Source organism: Trachypithecus francoisi, unplaced genomic scaffold, assembly GCF_009764315.1.
Source record: "Trachypithecus francoisi isolate TF-2019V2 unplaced genomic scaffold, Tfra_2.0 Lachesis_group9, whole genome shotgun sequence".
Taxonomy (NCBI): Eukaryota; Metazoa; Chordata; class Mammalia; order Primates; family Cercopithecidae; genus Trachypithecus; species Trachypithecus francoisi.
In genome coordinates, this window is record NW_022681474.1 from 9,460,956 (window position 1) to 9,478,900 (window position 17,945).

The 17,945-nt window shown below is 39.7% G+C and overlaps 1 protein-coding gene across 4 annotated transcripts in view; it reads left to right on the forward strand.

Moving 5' to 3' along the window:
• KIN (Kin17 DNA and RNA binding protein) overlaps window positions 1–15,351 on the forward strand; it is a 36,945-nt gene extending 21,594 nt beyond the window's left edge. Inside the window, exons 8-13 of one of the 4 annotated variants that reach the window (XM_033209248.1) lie at window positions 423–552; window positions 3,256–3,306; window positions 5,564–5,632; window positions 8,698–8,797; window positions 11,198–11,298; window positions 15,014–15,351. In XM_033209248.1, the coding sequence (XP_033065139.1) occupies window positions 423–552; window positions 3,256–3,306; window positions 5,564–5,632; window positions 8,698–8,797; window positions 11,198–11,298; window positions 15,014–15,076 (514 nt within the window). In that variant the 3' untranslated portion in view covers window positions 15,077–15,351. Of the gene's footprint in view, window positions 1–422; window positions 553–3,255; window positions 3,307–5,563; window positions 5,633–8,697; window positions 8,798–9,432; window positions 9,590–11,195; window positions 12,928–15,013 lie in introns of those variants that run through there. The other 3 variants (XM_033209250.1, XM_033209251.1, XM_033209247.1) reach the window with 3 other exon arrangements.
• Window positions 15,352–17,945: the final 2,594 nt, after the last annotated feature.

Below are 17,945 nucleotides of genomic sequence, written 5' to 3' on the forward strand. Positions count from 1 at the left end.
AAACATGTCATTTAATTATTGCATTTGAGTTAGGAGTTGGGTCATGTTATTATCTTCATTTATAGATGAAGATTTGAGGCTTAGGAAAGTGAATTACCCCAGGTCCTAATAGAAGTAGTCTCAAACCCTAATCTGCTCAACACCAAAGCCTAAGCTCACTACCATCATTTTACTATACAAAGTATAGTAGCACTGACCGAAGGAGTGAGGAGAAGGTATAGAGAGTTAAAGACAGCACGGGTTAAATGCTCACTCGGTGCTGATAGTTCTGTAAGAGATGTGGACAGGTACTCCGTGGTTTTCACTAATCTCCTGCAAATTAATCATGTCACACATTTATTCTATATTGTGAATTTTGCTCATCGTAAAGCATTCGTCTGTGTACGGTTCTTGGTAACAAGCATGATTCTCCTGTTCATCAGTACTCTGGGACCGAGTGCACTGAAGACAATAGGAAGTTCAGCATCAGTGAAACGAAAAGAATCTGCCCAGAGCTCAGCTCAGTCCAAAGAAAAGAAGAAAAAGAAATCTGCACTGGATGAAATCATGGAGGTACAGTTTATGGACTGCATATGGATACCTTAGAACCCAAGGAAAATTAAATCATTTCACCATTTATTAGATTAATAGAAAATTAGGAAAATTATCATATACGGACTAGGGAATAGTGACCTCACTACATACAGTTCCCTGAACCGGAGTTGGAGCCCCTCTAGATAAGTTTGTTTGTTTGTTTGTTTATTTGTTTTTGAGAGAGTCTTGCCCTGTTGCCCAGGCTGGAGTGCAGTTGGCATGGTCTCGGCTCACTGCAACCTCTGCCTCCCAGGTTCAAATGATTCTCCTGGCTCAGCCTCCTGAGTAGCAGGGATTGCAGTCGCCCACCACCACACCTGGCTAGTTTTTGTATTTTTAGTAGAGATGGGGTTTCACCATGTTGGCCAGGCTGATCTCGAACTCCTGACCTCAAGTCATCCACCCACCTCGACCTCCCAAATGCTAGGATTACAAGTGTGAGCCACCATGCCCCACCTAAATAGTTTCCTTTTATGCCTCAGGTGCTGTCTTTAAAACTCCCTGTGTAGTTACGGTCAGTAGAATTCAATTAGAAATTGGAGTCCTCGGCCGGGCGCGGTGGCTCAAGCCTGTAATCCCAGCACTTTGGGAGGCCGAGACGGGCGGATCACGAGGTAAGGAGATCGAGACCATCCTGGCTAACATGGTGAAACCCCGTCTCTACTTAAAAAAAAAATACAAAAAACTAGCCAGGCGTGGTGGCGGGCGCCTGTAGTCCCAGCTACTCAGGAGGCTGAGGCAGGAGAATGGCGTAAACCCAGGAGGCGGAGCTTGCAGTGAGCTGAGATCCGGCCACTGCACTCCAGCCTGGGCGACAGAGCGAGACTCCGTCTAAAAAAGAAAAAAGAAATTGGAGTCCTCCGTGGTTGGCCTCCCTCCTTCAACCACTACTCTCCTGTTGACTTTGACTTCCACTTAGCACCTCCTAGCTAGCAAGAGAAACCTGTGACATGCTTTTTTTTTTTTTTTTTGGCGGTTGTTGTTGAGACAGAGTCTCTCTCTGTCGCCCAGGTCAGAGTGCAGTTGCACAATCTCGGCTCACTGCGGCCTCCACCTCCCAGGTTCAAGAGATTCTTCTGCTTCAGCCTCCTGAGTCACTGGGATTACAGGCACCTGCCACCACGCCTGGCTAATTTTTTACATTTTTTATAGAGGTAGGATTTCACTATGCTGGCCAGGCTGATCTTGAACTCCTGGCCTCAGGTGATCCGCTCGCCTCAGCCTCCCAAAGTGCTGGGATTACAAGGTGTGAGCCACTGCCCCCGGCTGGCTGTTCAGTCTTCTCTGTTCCTAGTCCTCACACCATGCAGGGTGATCTAAAAAACTTCGAGTAAAATATAAGATGAATATACTATGAAACTGAATCCCTATTACATGCTGCACTTTGTGCAAGGCCCCAGTCTGTAAGTAGATAGAAAACCAGTCCTTGTCAGTCATGGAGCTTTCCTTCTAACGACAGAGCTGTTCAGCAGTGAGCGAGTGAATGATCACAAAATGCTGAGCGCCAAGGAGGTATGAGGGTAGGGCCTGGGGAGAGATCTTGTGAACCGTGCCTAGACAGAAACGATCAAGCATCCAAAGGAAAGGCCCACGGGACTGGAGTGCAGCAAGCACATGGTGGCGTTTGAGATCAGAGAGCCAGGAGGGCCAGCACCACAGAGCTCTTGCATGCTGTGACAGGGAATTTTTAAATTTAATTTTATTCAAAGTAAAATGGAAAGCCTTCGACCTTCTTTGAATATAATGAATACTAATTTTAGAACATTGTTGAAAAGTGGAAGGATTTAAAATGAGTTTTTTTTCTTTTTTGAGATGGAGTGTGACTCTGTGACCCAGGCTGGAGTGCAGCAATGTGACCTCGGCTCACTGCAGCCTCCGCCTCACAGGTTCAAGCAGTTCTTGTGTCTGGGACTACAGGTGTGCACCACCACACCTGGCTAATTTTTGTACTTTTAGTAGAGACGGGGTTTCACCGTGTTGGCCAGGCTAGTCTCAAACTCCTGACCTCGTGATCCTCTCACCTCGGCCTCCCAAAGTGTTGTGGGAGTTTCAGATCAACCAGGGGATGATTACATTGTTCGATCCCATTGAAAATTGGTACTTAGGGTTAACTGTAAGCAGTTGAGAAAGAAAAGGATTGGATATTTTTGCCAAAACAGCCAGACAGCACTCTTTTCTTTTGGTCACTCTCAGTTATTTATCTCTTGGTGGTATTTTTCTTCCCTTTCATTCATGAGCTTTACTGTCATTTTCAAACAGGGAGCCCCCTGTTTGCTACCAGGCTGTATGCTTAACCACGCTGTGCCACATTGATCTATGCGTTACGATTTTACTGCATGAAAACATGGCCTCTTTTCCAGCTCCTGACAGTCACACGGGAGAAAGTGGGTGAGGGCGGGTATGGGCTGGTCTTGCAGCTGGAATGGGGGTTGTGTCTGTTTGCTTCCTAGGTCAGTTGACTGGCTTTATTACATACTTTTAAAAATGCAAGTTTTTTTAAATCAAAAACTAATGACAAATAATGTCTATTTGTATTTATCAGAGCTTGCAAATTATGTCATTGGTCTTCTGTGAAGTAGAAGACTTCACAGTTTTATGGTGTTATTTTGTTAAATAGAATAGTATTTTGAAGTCCAATGAGGATTTTAAGGAGATAATATTCAGACATTATGTGTTCTACAGATTGAAGAGGAAAAGAAAAGGACTGCCCGAACAGACTACTGGCTACAGCCTGTAAGTATTCAGTTGGAGTTTCTTAAGTTCTAAATGTCTGTTTAAGTGAGTGATTTAACTAGCATTTAGTATAAGTAACTAAACTTTTCAAACACGTATAATCTATATAGATAGAGTTAGTTATAACTTATAATGAATTTTCTATTAGATCTTTAATTATTGGTTGCACTTCTATTGGAGGGTTACTTCATGCTTATAGACTAATGTTCCTTAAGTTTGGTGCTAAACTTATTTATGGACATCTTGAATTTGAGCCAGAAATTTTCAATTTTTGCTATAAGACAAAAGGTTGTGTTTTCAGAAATGAGTAGAACTATAAATGCTCAAGTGTTGGTTTTCAATTTACAACTTACTAAAACTAGAATTGTCCGTTTATTAATAGGTACGTTGTGGAGAAAAGCAAGTTTTAATTTTACAAACTCAAGGGAGTTTTACATTTTATTGCTTATTTATTAATTTATTATTGTTTTAAAAAATAATTTAAAAATAGTTTTTAAATATTTAGCAATATTGTTCAATGATTATTTATTGATGCTCTATTTTAGACTTACTGAGATGTGACATTTTCATAAAACTTTCAGAGTGTCTTATTCTTTTTTTTATTTTTAAATAGAGACAAGGTCTTGCTGTATTGACCAGGCTGGTCTCAAACTCCTGGCTTCAAGCGATCCTCCCACCTCAGCTTCCAGAGTAGCTAGGACTATAAGCACGCACCACTAATGCCCTGCTGATTTTTGTGTTTTTCGTAGAGACAAGGTTTTACTCTGTTGCCCAGGCTGGTCAACATAGCAGCCTCAAGTGATCCTCCTGCCTCAGCTTCCCAGCGTGTCAGGATTTACTGGCCTGAGCCACTGTGCCTAATGTCTTTTTTTTTTTTGAGACGGAGTTTTGCTCTTGTTGCCCATGTTGGAGTGCAGTGGCACAATCTCAGCTCACTACAGTCTCCACCTCCTGGGTTCAAGCGATTCTCCTGCCTCGGCCTCCCTAATAGCTGAGATTACAGGCGTGGGCCACCATGCCCGGCTCATTTTGTATTTTTAACAAAGATGGGATTTCTCCATGTTGGTCAGGCTGGTCTCAAACTCCAGACCTCAGGTGATCCACCTGCCTCGGCCTCCCAAAGTGCTGGGTTTACAGAGATGAGCCACCGCGCCCAGCCCACTGTGCTTAATTTTTAAACTCAGAAAGGAAATATTTTTAATAGCTCTACTGTGGGCAAGGGCCAGTAAGTACAGTGGTGTCATGAATTATCTTCCAATGACTGGAGTGTGAACCCATGAGAGCCTTTGAGAAGTTAGCCCAGAAAATAGCATGGCTAAATTGGAGAAGTTGTTTTGGTATTAATTGGCTTCATTTAGAAAGTCTTAAAAGAGAGACTTCCTTAAACATCTCTTTCTACTATGAAATACCCTCTCCCGAAAGTCCTTCCTAAGATTTGGTTAGTATGATTTTAAGCATGGCTTTATGAAGTACTTGCGACCATCTCTTTGATATATTCACTTGAAGTAGAAAATATAGAATCTCTGCAGTGAATATTGCATTGTTAGGCAATTTAATTTTCATTATTAGCTCTTAGACAGCTAATCCAATTTTTCAGCTTTCCTGAAAAAATCAGGAAAGAATGGTAAAGAAGCAAACTCCAAATTCATTAATAGGAAATACGTCCAGATTTTCCTCCCATTTGAGAATTAGATGCTCAGAAGAACACTACCTTTAGCTATAACTAATCTGGAGGAATCCCATTTGTATCAAAATTCAAAGCAACCTAATGAGAAAGGGGCATTGTGAGAACTGTCCTGCATAAGCTCGAAGGCTCAGTGCCTTGCAGTTTCCAGTGAGTCTCTTGCAATCTGAGTTTTTATCAGCAGTGAACACCTGAACACCTGAGTGCTTTTCACTTCCTGCAATAGAGAGAAAGAAACTATCTACGAAAGACATAAAGTACTAGAGTTGAGATTCACCGATAACAGTCCTAGATTTCCAGAACTCTTCAATGTAGAAATCAAACATTTGGTATATACATGTGTATGTTTTTTTCCTCTTGCTAACCATGATGAACAGAAAGGGGAAGAATGAATAAAAGATTGCTAAGGAAATGTTTGCCGTTGTTGGGAAGGCAGAGAACTCCAGCATTTCATATTTGGCAGGGCAGTTATATTTTCCTGTGGTTTTGGGTGAACATAGTTTAAAAGGAAGAAGTAAATAAACCATCACTTCTGTCTTTCCTTTCATCTTTTTTTTTGTTGTTATTTTCTAGGAAATTATTGTGAAAATTATAACCAAAAAACTGGGAGAGAAATATCATAAGAAAAAGGGTATCGTTAAGGTAAGGACATGCAATTATGAATGGAATTTGTGAAAAAAGCTTGGGTCACTAAGTGAAGCTATTTTGTTATTTCTTGAAAATCAAGTCCTGGTAGCAGAAGTACTGTGTCTAAAATTCTTGGTTATCCCATGAAATGGAAGCTGAATTCATGATTGTTGGAGAAATATTTCTTTTTCATCCATAGTTTATACTCAACGTTGATCTGTTTTCTTACTAGGACAGATTGTACGTGTGAAGTCCCATCAGCACCTCTTCAAAATCTCAGCATGCATGCCTTGCTTGTCAGTAAAATGTATTTTATTTTTTAATCATAGGCCATATATTAAAAGTAATGGCAAAAACTGCAGTTACTTTTACACCAGCCTAATAATTATACTGTCAAGGTCTCACGAGGACTTCTTGTGTTTTGCTTGAGAGATTGCCTTTTGGCTACTCTGGGATTTTATTTATTTTTATTTTTATTTTTATTTTTGAGACAGAGTCTGGCTCTGTTGTCCAGGCTGGAGTGCAGTGGTACGATCTTGGCTGATTGCAACCATCGCCTCCTGGGTTCCAGTGATTCTCCTGCCTCAGCCTCCCAAGTAGCTGGGATTACAGGCACCTACCACCACTCCTGGCTAACTTTTGTATTTTTAGTAGAGACGGGGTTTCACCAAGTTGGCCAAGCTGGTCTCGAACTCCTGACCTTAGGTGATCCACCCGCCTCAGCCTCCCAAAGTACTGGGATTACAGGCTTGAGCCACCGCACCCGGCCTACTCTGAGATTTTAAAGTTTGTATCAATATTCTAGGCCTTTTCTCCCTTTTTGCCTTTCCTAAATTTAGTTTTATTTTAGCACCCAGCCTTGTTCATGCCTGTTGCCCTTCTTCCACTGTACACTAAGCTAGGCAAAACTACCCCTCTTGTTAGATTTCTTTTCTTTTTTTTTTTTTTTTTATTATTATTATACTTTAAGTTCTAGGGTACATGTGCATAACGTGCAGGTTTGTTACATATGTATACTTGTGCCATGTTGGTGTGCTGCACCCATCAACTCGTCAGCACCCATCAATTCATCATTTATATCAGGTATAACTCCCAATGCAATCCCTCCCCTCTCCCCTCTCCCCATGATAGGCCCCGGTGTGTGATGTTCCCCTTCCCGAGTCCAAGTGATCTCATTGTTCAGTTCCCACCTATGAGTGAGAACATGCGGTGTTTGGTTTTCTGTTCTTGTGATAGTTTGCTAAGAATGATGGTTTCCAGCTGCATCCATGTCCCTACAAAGGACGCAAACTCATCCTTTTTTATGGCTGCATAGTATTCCATGGTGTATATGTGCCACATTTTCGTAATCCAGTCTGTCACAGATGGACATTTGGGTTGATTCCAAGTCTTTGCTATTGTGAATAGTGCCGCAATAAACATACGTGTGCATGTCTCTTTATAGCAGCATGATTTATAATCCTTTGGGTATATACCCAGTAGTGGGATGGCTGGGTCATATGGTACATCTAGTTCTAGATCCTTGAGGAATTGTCATACTGTTTTCCATAATGGTTGAACTAGTTTACAATCCCACCAACAGTGTAAAAGTGTTCCTGTTTCTACACATCCTCTCCAACACCTGTTGTTTCCTGACTTTTTAATGATTGCCATTCTAACTGGTGTGAGATGGTATCTCATTGTGGTTTTGATTTGCATTTCTCTGATGGCGAGTGATGATAAGCATTTTTTTCATGTGTCTGTTGGCTGTATGAATGTCTTCTTTTGAGAAATGTTTGTTCATATCCTTTGCCCACTTTTTGATGGGGTTGTTTGTTTTTTTCTTGTAAATTTGTTTGAGTTCTTTGTAGATTCTGGATATTAGCCCTTTGTCAGATGAGTAGATTGCAAAAATTTTCTCCCATTCTGTAGGTTGCCTGTTCACTCTGATGGTAGTTTCTTTTGCTGTGCAGAAACTCTTTAGTTTAATTAGATCCCATTTGTCGATTTTTGCTTTTGCTGCCGTTGCTTTTGGTGTTTTAGACATGAAGTCCTTGCCCATGCCTATGTCCTGAATGGTACTACCTAGGTTTTCTTCTAGGGTTTTTATGGTATTAGGTCTAACATTTAAGTCTCTAATCCATGTTGAATTAATCTTCATATAAGGAGTAAGGAAAGGATCCAGTTTCAGCTTTCTACTTACGGCTAGCCAATTTTCCCAGCACCATTTATTAAATAGGGAATCCTTTCCCCATTTCTTGTTTCTCTCAGGTTTGTCAAAGATCAGATGGCTGTAGATGTGTGGTATTATTCTGAGGACTCTGTTCTGTTCCATTGGTCTATATCTCTGTTTTGGTACCAGTACCATGCTGTTTTGGTTACTGTAGCCTTGTAGTATAGTTTGAAGTCAGGTAGCGTGAGGCCTCCAGCTTTGTCCTTTTGACTTAGGATTGTCTTGGCAATGCGGGCTCTTTTTTGGTTCCATATGAACTTTAAAGCAGTTTTTTCCAATTCTGTGAAGAAACTCATTGGTAGCTTGATGGGGATGGCATTGAATCTATAAATAACCTTGGGCAGTATGGCCATTTTCACGATATTGATTCTTCCTATCCATGAGCATGGTATGTTCTTCCATTTGTTTGTGTCCTCTTTTATTTCACTGAGCAGTGGTTTGTAGTTCTCCTTGAAGGAGGTCCTTTACATCCCTTGTAAGTTGGATTCCTAGGTATTTTATTCTCTTTGAAGCAATTGTGAATGGAAGTTCATTCCTGATTTGGCTCTCTGTTTGTCTGTTACTGGTGTATAAGAATGCTTGTGATTTTTGCACATTAATTTTGTATCCTGAGACTTTGCTGAAGTTGCTTATCAGCTTAAGGAGATTTTGGGCTGAGACAATGGGGTTTTCTAAATATACAATCATGTCATCTGCAAACAGGGACAATTTGACTTCTTCTTTCCTAACTGGATACCCTTGATTTCTTTCTCTTGCCTGATTGCCCTAGCCAGAATTGATATTTTGTCTTCATTTCACTTACTTTTGTCCTTTTAAATGAGTGTGCACTTATTTCTTCTATTATAAAAGTGTTCATTTTACATGACAGGAAGTAATTGACAAATATACAGCTGTTGTGAAGATGATTGATTCTGGAGACAAGCTGAAACTTGACCAGACTCATTTAGAGACGGTAATTCCAGCACCAGGTAAATCTCTTTGCAGACCATTTAATACATATGCCATCAAAATGAGCAGTTCCATTCTTAAACCACTGTATTTTGACAGTGCTTGATGGTTGTAGTTATTTTTCTGTCTTGGCAACATTAACTGCCAGCGTAACTCATCTCTGTTTGGATTCAAGGGCATCGTAGTTTACTGGCTCCCTGGTGAAGCTGTTTTGTGGCGTCAATGGATTTTCCTTTCCTGGAATACTCTTTTTTTTTTTCCTGAAGCAAAACATAGACGTATATGGATAGCATTTGTTATATTAGGCTTATGGTTCTAGGTGGAGAATCTCTCGTCTGAAATGCCTGGACTTTCACTCAGAAGTGTTTCCAATTTTGGATTTTGGAATATTTGCATATACATAATTGGATATCTTGGGGTTGGAACCCATGTCTTAACACAAAATTGAGTTATGTTTTATTTTATTTTATTTTTATTTATTTATTCATTTTTGAGACACAGTTTCACTCTGTCACCCAGGCTGGAGTGTAGTGGCACGATCTTGACTCACTGCAACCTTCACTTCCCGGATCAAGCAATTCTCCTGCCTTAGCTTCCCAAGTAGCTGGGACTACAGGCATGCACCACCACATCCAGTTAATTTTTGTATTTTTAGTAAAGACGAGGCTTCACCATGTTGGCCAAGCTGGTCTCGAACTCCTGATCTCAAGTTATCCACCCACCTCAGCCTCTCAAAGGACTGGAATTGCAGGCGTGAGCCACCGCACCCAGCCTCATTTATGTTTTACATACACCTTACACACATGACCTGAGGTAATTTTATACAATATTTTGAATAATTTTGATTGCATCTTTCTTGACAGTGACTTGTCACTGGAGGTCAGGTGTGGAATTTTCCACTTGTGGCATGATGTCAGCACTCAAAAGATTTTAGATTTTGGAGCTTTTCAAATTTTCGGTTTTCAGATTAGGGATGTTCAACCTGTAATGTATTTGTTTAGCTCTCTGCGATAGTCAAGTGAAAGTCTGTGTTATTTTGCTTTCTTTCCCCCCTTAGTTGTCTTTGCCTTCTGGAAACTTATCCGTATCTGAGTACAAACACTACTTTGACCAGGTTGTTTGCTTCTGACTCAGAATCTTCCTGGGGGGTGTCATTGCCAATGTAGGGATAACATCAGTCCATGGAACTTACAATTACCATATTCTTTATTCTTTTTTCCTCCTAAAGTAAAAATTTTTTTTACAAATTAGAAAAACTTGTGTTAGCTTTATTGTGGTAGAATTAATGTACAATAAATCACACATATGTAAAGTATACAATTTGGTAAGTTTGAACGTTGCCTACTTCATAAAACCGTCACTGCAATCAAGATGATGGCTAAATCCCCTCATTTCCCTCTCTAATCCCTCCCTCCTACCTTCTGCTCCTACGTCCCCCGTCTTCCTCGGCATCTGCTGACAGGCTTTCTGTCACTATAATTCAGTTCTTATTTTTCTAGAATTTTATATAAATTAAGTTTCTATAAATATAAATGTGTCCTGTTTTCTGGTCTGGCTACTTTTTCTCAGCGTAATTATTTTGGATTCACCTATGTGGTGGCATGTATCTGTAGTTCATTCTTTTTTCTTGCTATATGTCATTGTATGGATATGCAGTATTCCCCCCTTATCCTATACCTTCCAAGACCACCAGTGAATGCCTGAAACCATGGATAGTACCAAACTATATATACTATGTGTTTTTCCCACAAACATACCTATAATAAAGTTTAACTTATGAATTAGGCACAGTAAAAGATTGAGAATAATAGCTAATAATAAAAGAGCAATTATAAAATATACTATAATAAAAGTCATGTGAATGTGGTCTCTTTCTCTCAAAATATTTTATTGTACTGTATACACCTATTTTTGGACCGTGCTGACTGAGTAACCAAAACCTGGGATAAGGGGGGACTCCTGTACCACTTTGTTTACCCAGTTATCTGTTGATAGACATTTGGCTTATTTACAGCTTTTGGCTGTTAAAATTACTGTGAACATATATGTACAAAGCTTTGTGTGGATATCTGGTTTCTTTTTTCTTGGGTGAATACATAGAATGGCTCAGTCACATGGTAGGTATAACTTTAAAGTTTTGTAAAACTGCCAAACCATCTTATGCATTTTGCAAAGAGACAAAGTAACCTAAATTTTCTCTGATTACTTCTGGACTCTGAACATTTTCTCCAAGTACCTTATATTCCTTGCAGTCTAAAAGTAAAACATCTCAAAAAAAAAAAAGAGAGAACTTCTAAGAAAAAGGGTTTTGTTTTTTATTATGTTTATTAAGTAGTACATTTTTGTACATTGCTGTAACAAGTTAGAAGAAAAATGGAGCTATTTCTTCACATTAATTTTTATATTCTTTTCCATCATAGGAAAAAGAATTCTAGTTTTAAATGGAGGCTATAGAGGAAATGAAGGTACCCTTGAATCCATCAATGAGAAGACGTTTTCAGCTACTATCGTCATTGAAACTGTAAGTTTGTTTATACAAAGACAGAAATTTCAAAATGCTTTAAAAATGTGCCATAGTGTTTTTTAATTGGATTGTTCTTTATTTTAGAATTTGAGTTTTTTATTAGCCTTGTATCCTATTTGGAAATCTGTAAGCTTATTTTCTTTAATGACTGTGCCATTGCTAAAGTATTTTATTTTCTGATTACAAAAGAAATGTTACTCATGCTTAAAACCTGAAAAATATATTTTACTTTAATATAAATAAATAATTATAAAAATCATAATCCCCAAGCCCAACAATAAACCCCATTAATATTTTGGTCTGTTCCTTTCCAATCTTGGTGTTTATGAAAGTGTGTATAATAGGTACCGTTTGTATCCTTCTTTCCCCTCATATTGAATATAAAACTCAATTTGGCATAGTGAAGTTAGTGGGGGAAGTATACTCATTGTCAAGAGGGAGGGAACCACAGAGGTCACCCACTTTTTTAAATGTCTTCCCTTTTTTCATAAAGAATTTAAGGTAGCAGAGATCAATACAGTGATTTAAAGAACTCTGACATATAAATAAAGTTAGTTATTGACTTAGAACTGATATTTCACTGACAGGTCTGTGACTGAGGCCCGAGATATCTTCAGAAAGAAAGTTTCCTTTTAAAACTCTGAACTACTGCACTGCGTATCTTTGATGCTAAACAAAAGAATTTTTCATCTCCAGTACAGTCCGTTTTAGTATTTCTTGGGGAGCTTGGGAGTAATAGATCACTAAGAGAGTTTAATGAAAGTTTAGACTCTTCAAAACGTTGCACATAATTTGCTAAATTTTCTTTGTTCTCTTGGGGAGTTTATAAGACCCCTAAGCCCATGGGCCTGTTAGAGGATATGTGTCTAGGAAGGTTTTCTGGAAAAACCATTTAGGTCCTTATTTGAGAGAATTCTCATTTCAGTAAATCAAACTTTTCTTTTTTTTTTTTTCTTTCTGATCCTGACAATGCTAACCTAGAAACTGTTACTTGCTAACTGTTACTCACTAATGTAAACTAAGGGGAAAAAAGGGAAAAAGGACTCTTACTTGGCATTGAGGAACGTGTGAGTCTGACTAAATTAGCAGATTGAGTTTTAACAAAAAACTCTAAGATTTTCTCTGACTCTGTCAGCATAAAGCAATAGAAAATCCAGTATTTCCTTGACAACTTGCTTATCCTTCCCTTATTAATTTCTTTTTTTTTTTTTTTGCATGGACCATGCATGAAACTTACCTTATTAATTCCATAGCGCTATCAAATGCAGATCCTGTTTCATGTTTTCATCTCGGAAACACAAAACAACTGATTACTGTTGAGGCTATGTTGAGTTCCATCTCGATACCTTTGGTTTGCAGGTTGTGTTCATCAAAAGCTAATTTCTCACCTTCCGCACTGTAGACCCAGTTTCATCTTCTGTACTGAGGTAGAACTTAGGAGCAAATCCACATGAAAAGCCTTTCTGTTTGATTGCAAAGCAACATGTAGTTCTTTTAGAAGAGGGAATCTACCAGCTGGGCATGGTGGCTCAACCCTGTAACCCAGCACTTTGGGAGGCCAAGGGGGATGGATCACCTGAGGTCAGGAGTTCGACACCAGCTTGGCCAACATGGAGAAACCCCATCTCCACTAAAAATGCAAAAATTTCTGGGCACAGTGGCAAATGCCTATAGTCCCAGCTCGGGAGACTGCGGCAGGAGAATCACTTGAACCTGGGAGACAGAGGTTGCAGTGAGCTGAGATTGTGCCACTTCGGCCTGGGTGACAGAGCGAGACTCCATCTCAAAAAAAAAAAGGGAATCTATCTCCTGATTTTTTTTCTACTGTTCTTCAAGCTGTCCGCATTAAAAAAAAAAACAAAAAAAATCTCTGTATGTGCATGTGTCGCCACTTGAACTTTGCAAGTGGTTATTTTTATGATTTCTGGCACCTTAAGTTTTCATGTCATTGGTAATGTTTGAAATGTATGCATATATTAGGCAGATTTTTAACACCTAATAAATTGTTCCTAAATAGCCTCTGCTTTTTAGCTATTTGCCCTATAAACCCAAATGTCTGGCTCGCTTCTTATTCTCCAGATTTGTGGTTCTTATCAGAAAAATGCAATTGACCATAGAGCACTAAACACGATAATGAAAAATCCAACCTAGGTTATACTTCATCTGGGAACTTAATTCCTTTAAATATAATAATAATTTGTTGTTAAGGGAAGCAGTAAAAAAATGTTAAAATCTCAGTTCCAGGGTTAGGGTCATCATCATTGTCATCATTATCGTCGTCATCATCACGTTATATTTTGCAAGGGAAAGGATTAACTGTCAAATTTTATTTTTATTTTATTTTATTTATTTATTTTCAAGACAGAGTCTCACTCTGTCTCCCAGGCTGGAGTGCAATGGCACGATCTCATCTCTCTGCAGCCTCCGCCTCCAGGTTCAAGAAATTCTTCTGCTCCAGCCTCCCGAGTAGCTGGGATTACAGGCGTGTGCCACCATGCCCAGCTAATTTTTATATTTTTAGTAGAGATGGGGTTTTACCATGTCGGCCAGGCTGGTCTCAAACTCCTGACCTCAGGTAATCTACCCGCCTCGGCCTCCCAAAGTGCTGGGATTACAGACATGGGCACTGTGCCCGACCCAACTCTCAAATTTTAAACAAAAGATTAAATAATAATTAGAGTTGAAAATTATTGAGCTCTCGCTCATATTAAATTCCAGGTCTAGTCACTTTATATGAAATGACTCATTTATGTTTCCCAGCAACCCAATCATACACATATTACTATTATTTCCACTGGGAGATAATGGGGCAGAGAGACGAAACTGAAGGACGGAGAGGTTAAATCAATTGTTGAAAGTGAGATTTTAACTTGAGGAGTGTGGGTCCACAGCCCATATTCTCTGTGTTCCCAGGTTATATCCGCTTTAGTGATAGAAGATATATTTCATTAATTAAGTTTTCCTCTTTCTCTTTTTGTTCGATATGAAAGAAGAAAATACATTTAAAGTTGGACTCTTTTTATAATCTAGACCAGTGTAACTATCACAGCCAACCTCGACAAACATGTTTGAGTATCTGTAATGCTTACAAAATGATATTTCCTATAAAAAAAAAGAGAAAACCCCAAATGGACAATGGCACAAACATGGTAGAAGTTAACGTTTCACTCTAAAAACCCCAAATGGGTTTTTTTGATCAGGCAACTCTTTTCTAAGAGGTCATTTGTGACCCAGGGTCCTTCCAGCTAATGGCTCTACTGCCCTCAAGTGGCATCTCCAGTTGCGGTGTCTGTGTGCCTGGGGCAGGCAAAAGAAGCTTGGCAGATTGTGTTTCGGGGATAGCACGTTTGGACCATCACTTCTGTTTGCTTCCATGGGCTTGGAGCTCCATGCATGGCCACAGCTAACCACAAGGGAGCTAGGAAATTAGCTATTTATCCAGGAAGCAGAGGAGATACTGAACAGCTAGCAGGTTTCTGCCACAATATCTATTGATAATGTATGTCAGATGTCACAGAAGAAAATATGGATTTTCTTAATGAGGATGCCATAGATTATTCTTAAAATTCATAGATGTATACAAATGTTAACTATCTTAATGATATTTTAGGGATACAGAAAAGGCAAATTTGTATCCATAAGTATGGTGTCATTTTTTTGTCTTTTAGGAATATGTGTTTTTAACTTTCTTTTAAATTATTTTAATTTGTAGGGCCCTTTAAAAGGACGCAGAGTGGAAGGAATTCAATATGAAGACTTTTCTAAACTCGCCTGAGTTTGAAAATGTGTTAACAATACATTAAAATCTTAAAGCATCAAATTGGTGTTCGCCAGGGCATTATGAGACTCTACTGTGTTAGGGTATTCTTTTGTATTAAAAAACAGGGTTTTGAAAATATTACTGTATAGTTGTTCAGCTAAACTTTGAGAACAATTTAATTATGTCTCATGAAGTATCAAAACTATGTAATTTTGTCCTTGTTATTTTTGTTTCCTTTGTAATTTACTTGAAGAATTTATATCTTCATTAAAGAATGTTATTATAAAGTGTTTTATATATGACAATTTAGAATCATGTCATTGGAGGAAATCCTTCATACACTCTAAATTTATATTTTCAGTAGTAGAGTAGTAAAGTTGAACTACAAGTGTAATTGAATTTTAAATGTAAAACTATAAATATAGAAGCAGCTTTATTGTGGTAATAATTCATATACCATACAGACCACTCATTTAAAATATACATACAATTCAGTGGTTTTTAGTATTTTTGCAGAGTTGTGCAACCATCACCACTGTCTGATTTTAAAACACTTTCATACCCCAAAATGAAGCCCTATAATAGTCAATTGCTATTTTTCCCCTCTGCCCTAGCCCTAGGCACCCACTAATGTACTTTCCGTCTCTATGGATTTCCCTTTCTGGACATTTCTTTTTTTTTTTTTTTTTTTTTTGAGACGGAGTCTCGCTGTGTCGCCCGGGCTGGAGTGCAGTGGCTAGTTCTCAGCTCACTGCAAGCTCCGCCTCCCGGGTTTTCGCCATTCTCCTGCCTCAGCCTCTGAGTAGCTGGGACTACGGGTGCCCGCCACCTCGCCCGGCTAGTTTTTTGTATTTTTTAGTAGAGACGGGGTTTCACCGTGTTAGCCAGGATGGTCTCGATCTCCTGACCTCGTGATCCGCCCGTCTCGGCCTCCCAAAGTGCTGGGATTACAGGCTTGAGCCACCGTGCCTGGCCTGGACATTTCTTATAAATGGAATCATATAATACATGATCTTTTATGACTGGCTTCTTACACTTAGCATCATGTTTTCAAGGTTTATCCATGTGGTAGCATGTAGGCCTGCTTCATTTGTTTTTGTGGCTGCATAATATTCCACTGTATGGATGTACCGTATTTTGTTTATCCATTCGTCAGTTGATAAACATTTGGATTGTTTCTACTTTTTGGCTATTGTGAATAATGCTGCCATGATCATCCATTTACAGGATTTTATATGAACAGAAGCTTTTGATTCTGCCAAACTCTTCCAGAGCAGCTATACCATTTTACAGTCCCACCAGCAATGTTGAACTATAGAGTTTTATTTGTTTTTAATTTTTTTACTTTTAGAGACAGGGTCTCACTACGTTACCCAGGCTGCTCTCAAACTCCTAGGCTCAAGTGATCCTCCTGCCTCAGCCTCCCAAAGTGCTAGGATTGCAAGCGTGAGCCACGGCACCCTGCCTAACTAGACAGTTTGAAATAAGTAGGGCAGTATATTATTAGGGAATGCAAAAGACAGGAAACCCACACTTGCCTGTGCCAAAGGAAAAGAAGAGAAGGGATATTTATGGTGCATGTGACTGAAAGGAGCAGACGCTAGCTTCCAGGGCAGTGGGACCAGGTGTCAACAGCCTTCCCAGGCTTGCACTCTGTCTCTGGCTTCCTGTGCTGGCTCTCTACATTTACATTCTTGGGCACTCGAGGTTTACATCTTACCCTTCAGCAGCACCAGGAAGAGAGAGATGATCTATCTTTTCTTTTTCTTTTTTTTCTTTTTTTGAGATGCAGTCTCACTCTTGCCCAGGCTGGAGTGCAGTGGTACAATCTCGGCTCACTGCAACCCCCACCTCCCAGGTTCAAGCCATTCTCCTGCCTCAGCCACCTGAGTAGCTGGGACTACAAGCATGTGCCACCACGCCCAGCTAATTTTTGTAATTTTAGTAGAGACGAGGTTTCACCATGTTGGCCAGGATGGTCTCGATCTCCTGACCTTGTGATCTGCCTGCCTCGGCCTCCCAAAGTGCTGGGATTACAGGCGTGAGCCACCATGCCTGATCTCTCTTTTTTTTTTTTTTTTTTCTTTTTTGAGATAGGGTCTTGCTCTGTCACCCAGCCTGGAGTGCAGTATCACAATCGTGGCTGACTGCAGCCTCGTCCTCCTGGGCTTAGGTCATTGATTCTCCCACCTCAGCCTCCCGAGTAGCTGGGACTACAGGCATGCACTACCATGCCTGGCTAATTTTTTTGACTTTTAGCAGAGACAAGGTCTTGCAATGTTGCCCAGGCTGGTCTCAAACTCTTGAGCTCAAGCAGTCTTCCTGCCTCGGCCTCCTAAAGTGTTGTGATTACAGGCGTGTGAGCTACCACGCCTTGCCTGAGTTGATCTTCTATAAGAGTTCAAACAAACAACAGACCACACCAGGATGATCACTTCAGACATGAGGATGGGAATATGCTGACATTAGACACAGGTACGGTGCCAACCCCTGGGATATCTCTCTTTAATTGAGAGTCAGGGAGGGCTGACAGCTTCTATTCTCAGAAGGTGGGAGAACATATGCTGTTAGCAGAAATGTAAGAGGCAGTAAAGAAATACTAGCAGGATGATGTCAGTAGCTTTACAGAAAATGTTCTTCAGGGATGAAGTAAGATTTTTTCCAAGTAACCTGGCAGCATAGTATGCAAAGCAACTGGGTTTTGGGTGTGGGCAGTCTTTAGATCAAATTCTGGCAGTTCTGTTCATTAGCTTTGTAATGTTAGAATGTTAACGTTCTTGAATTGCGATGTTTTTAATGTATAAATTGTCAAAATGTTTTCCTGCAGGGTTGGTGTGAGACTTACAGAAAATACATATAAAGCATCAGACATGAAGTCCAGCAC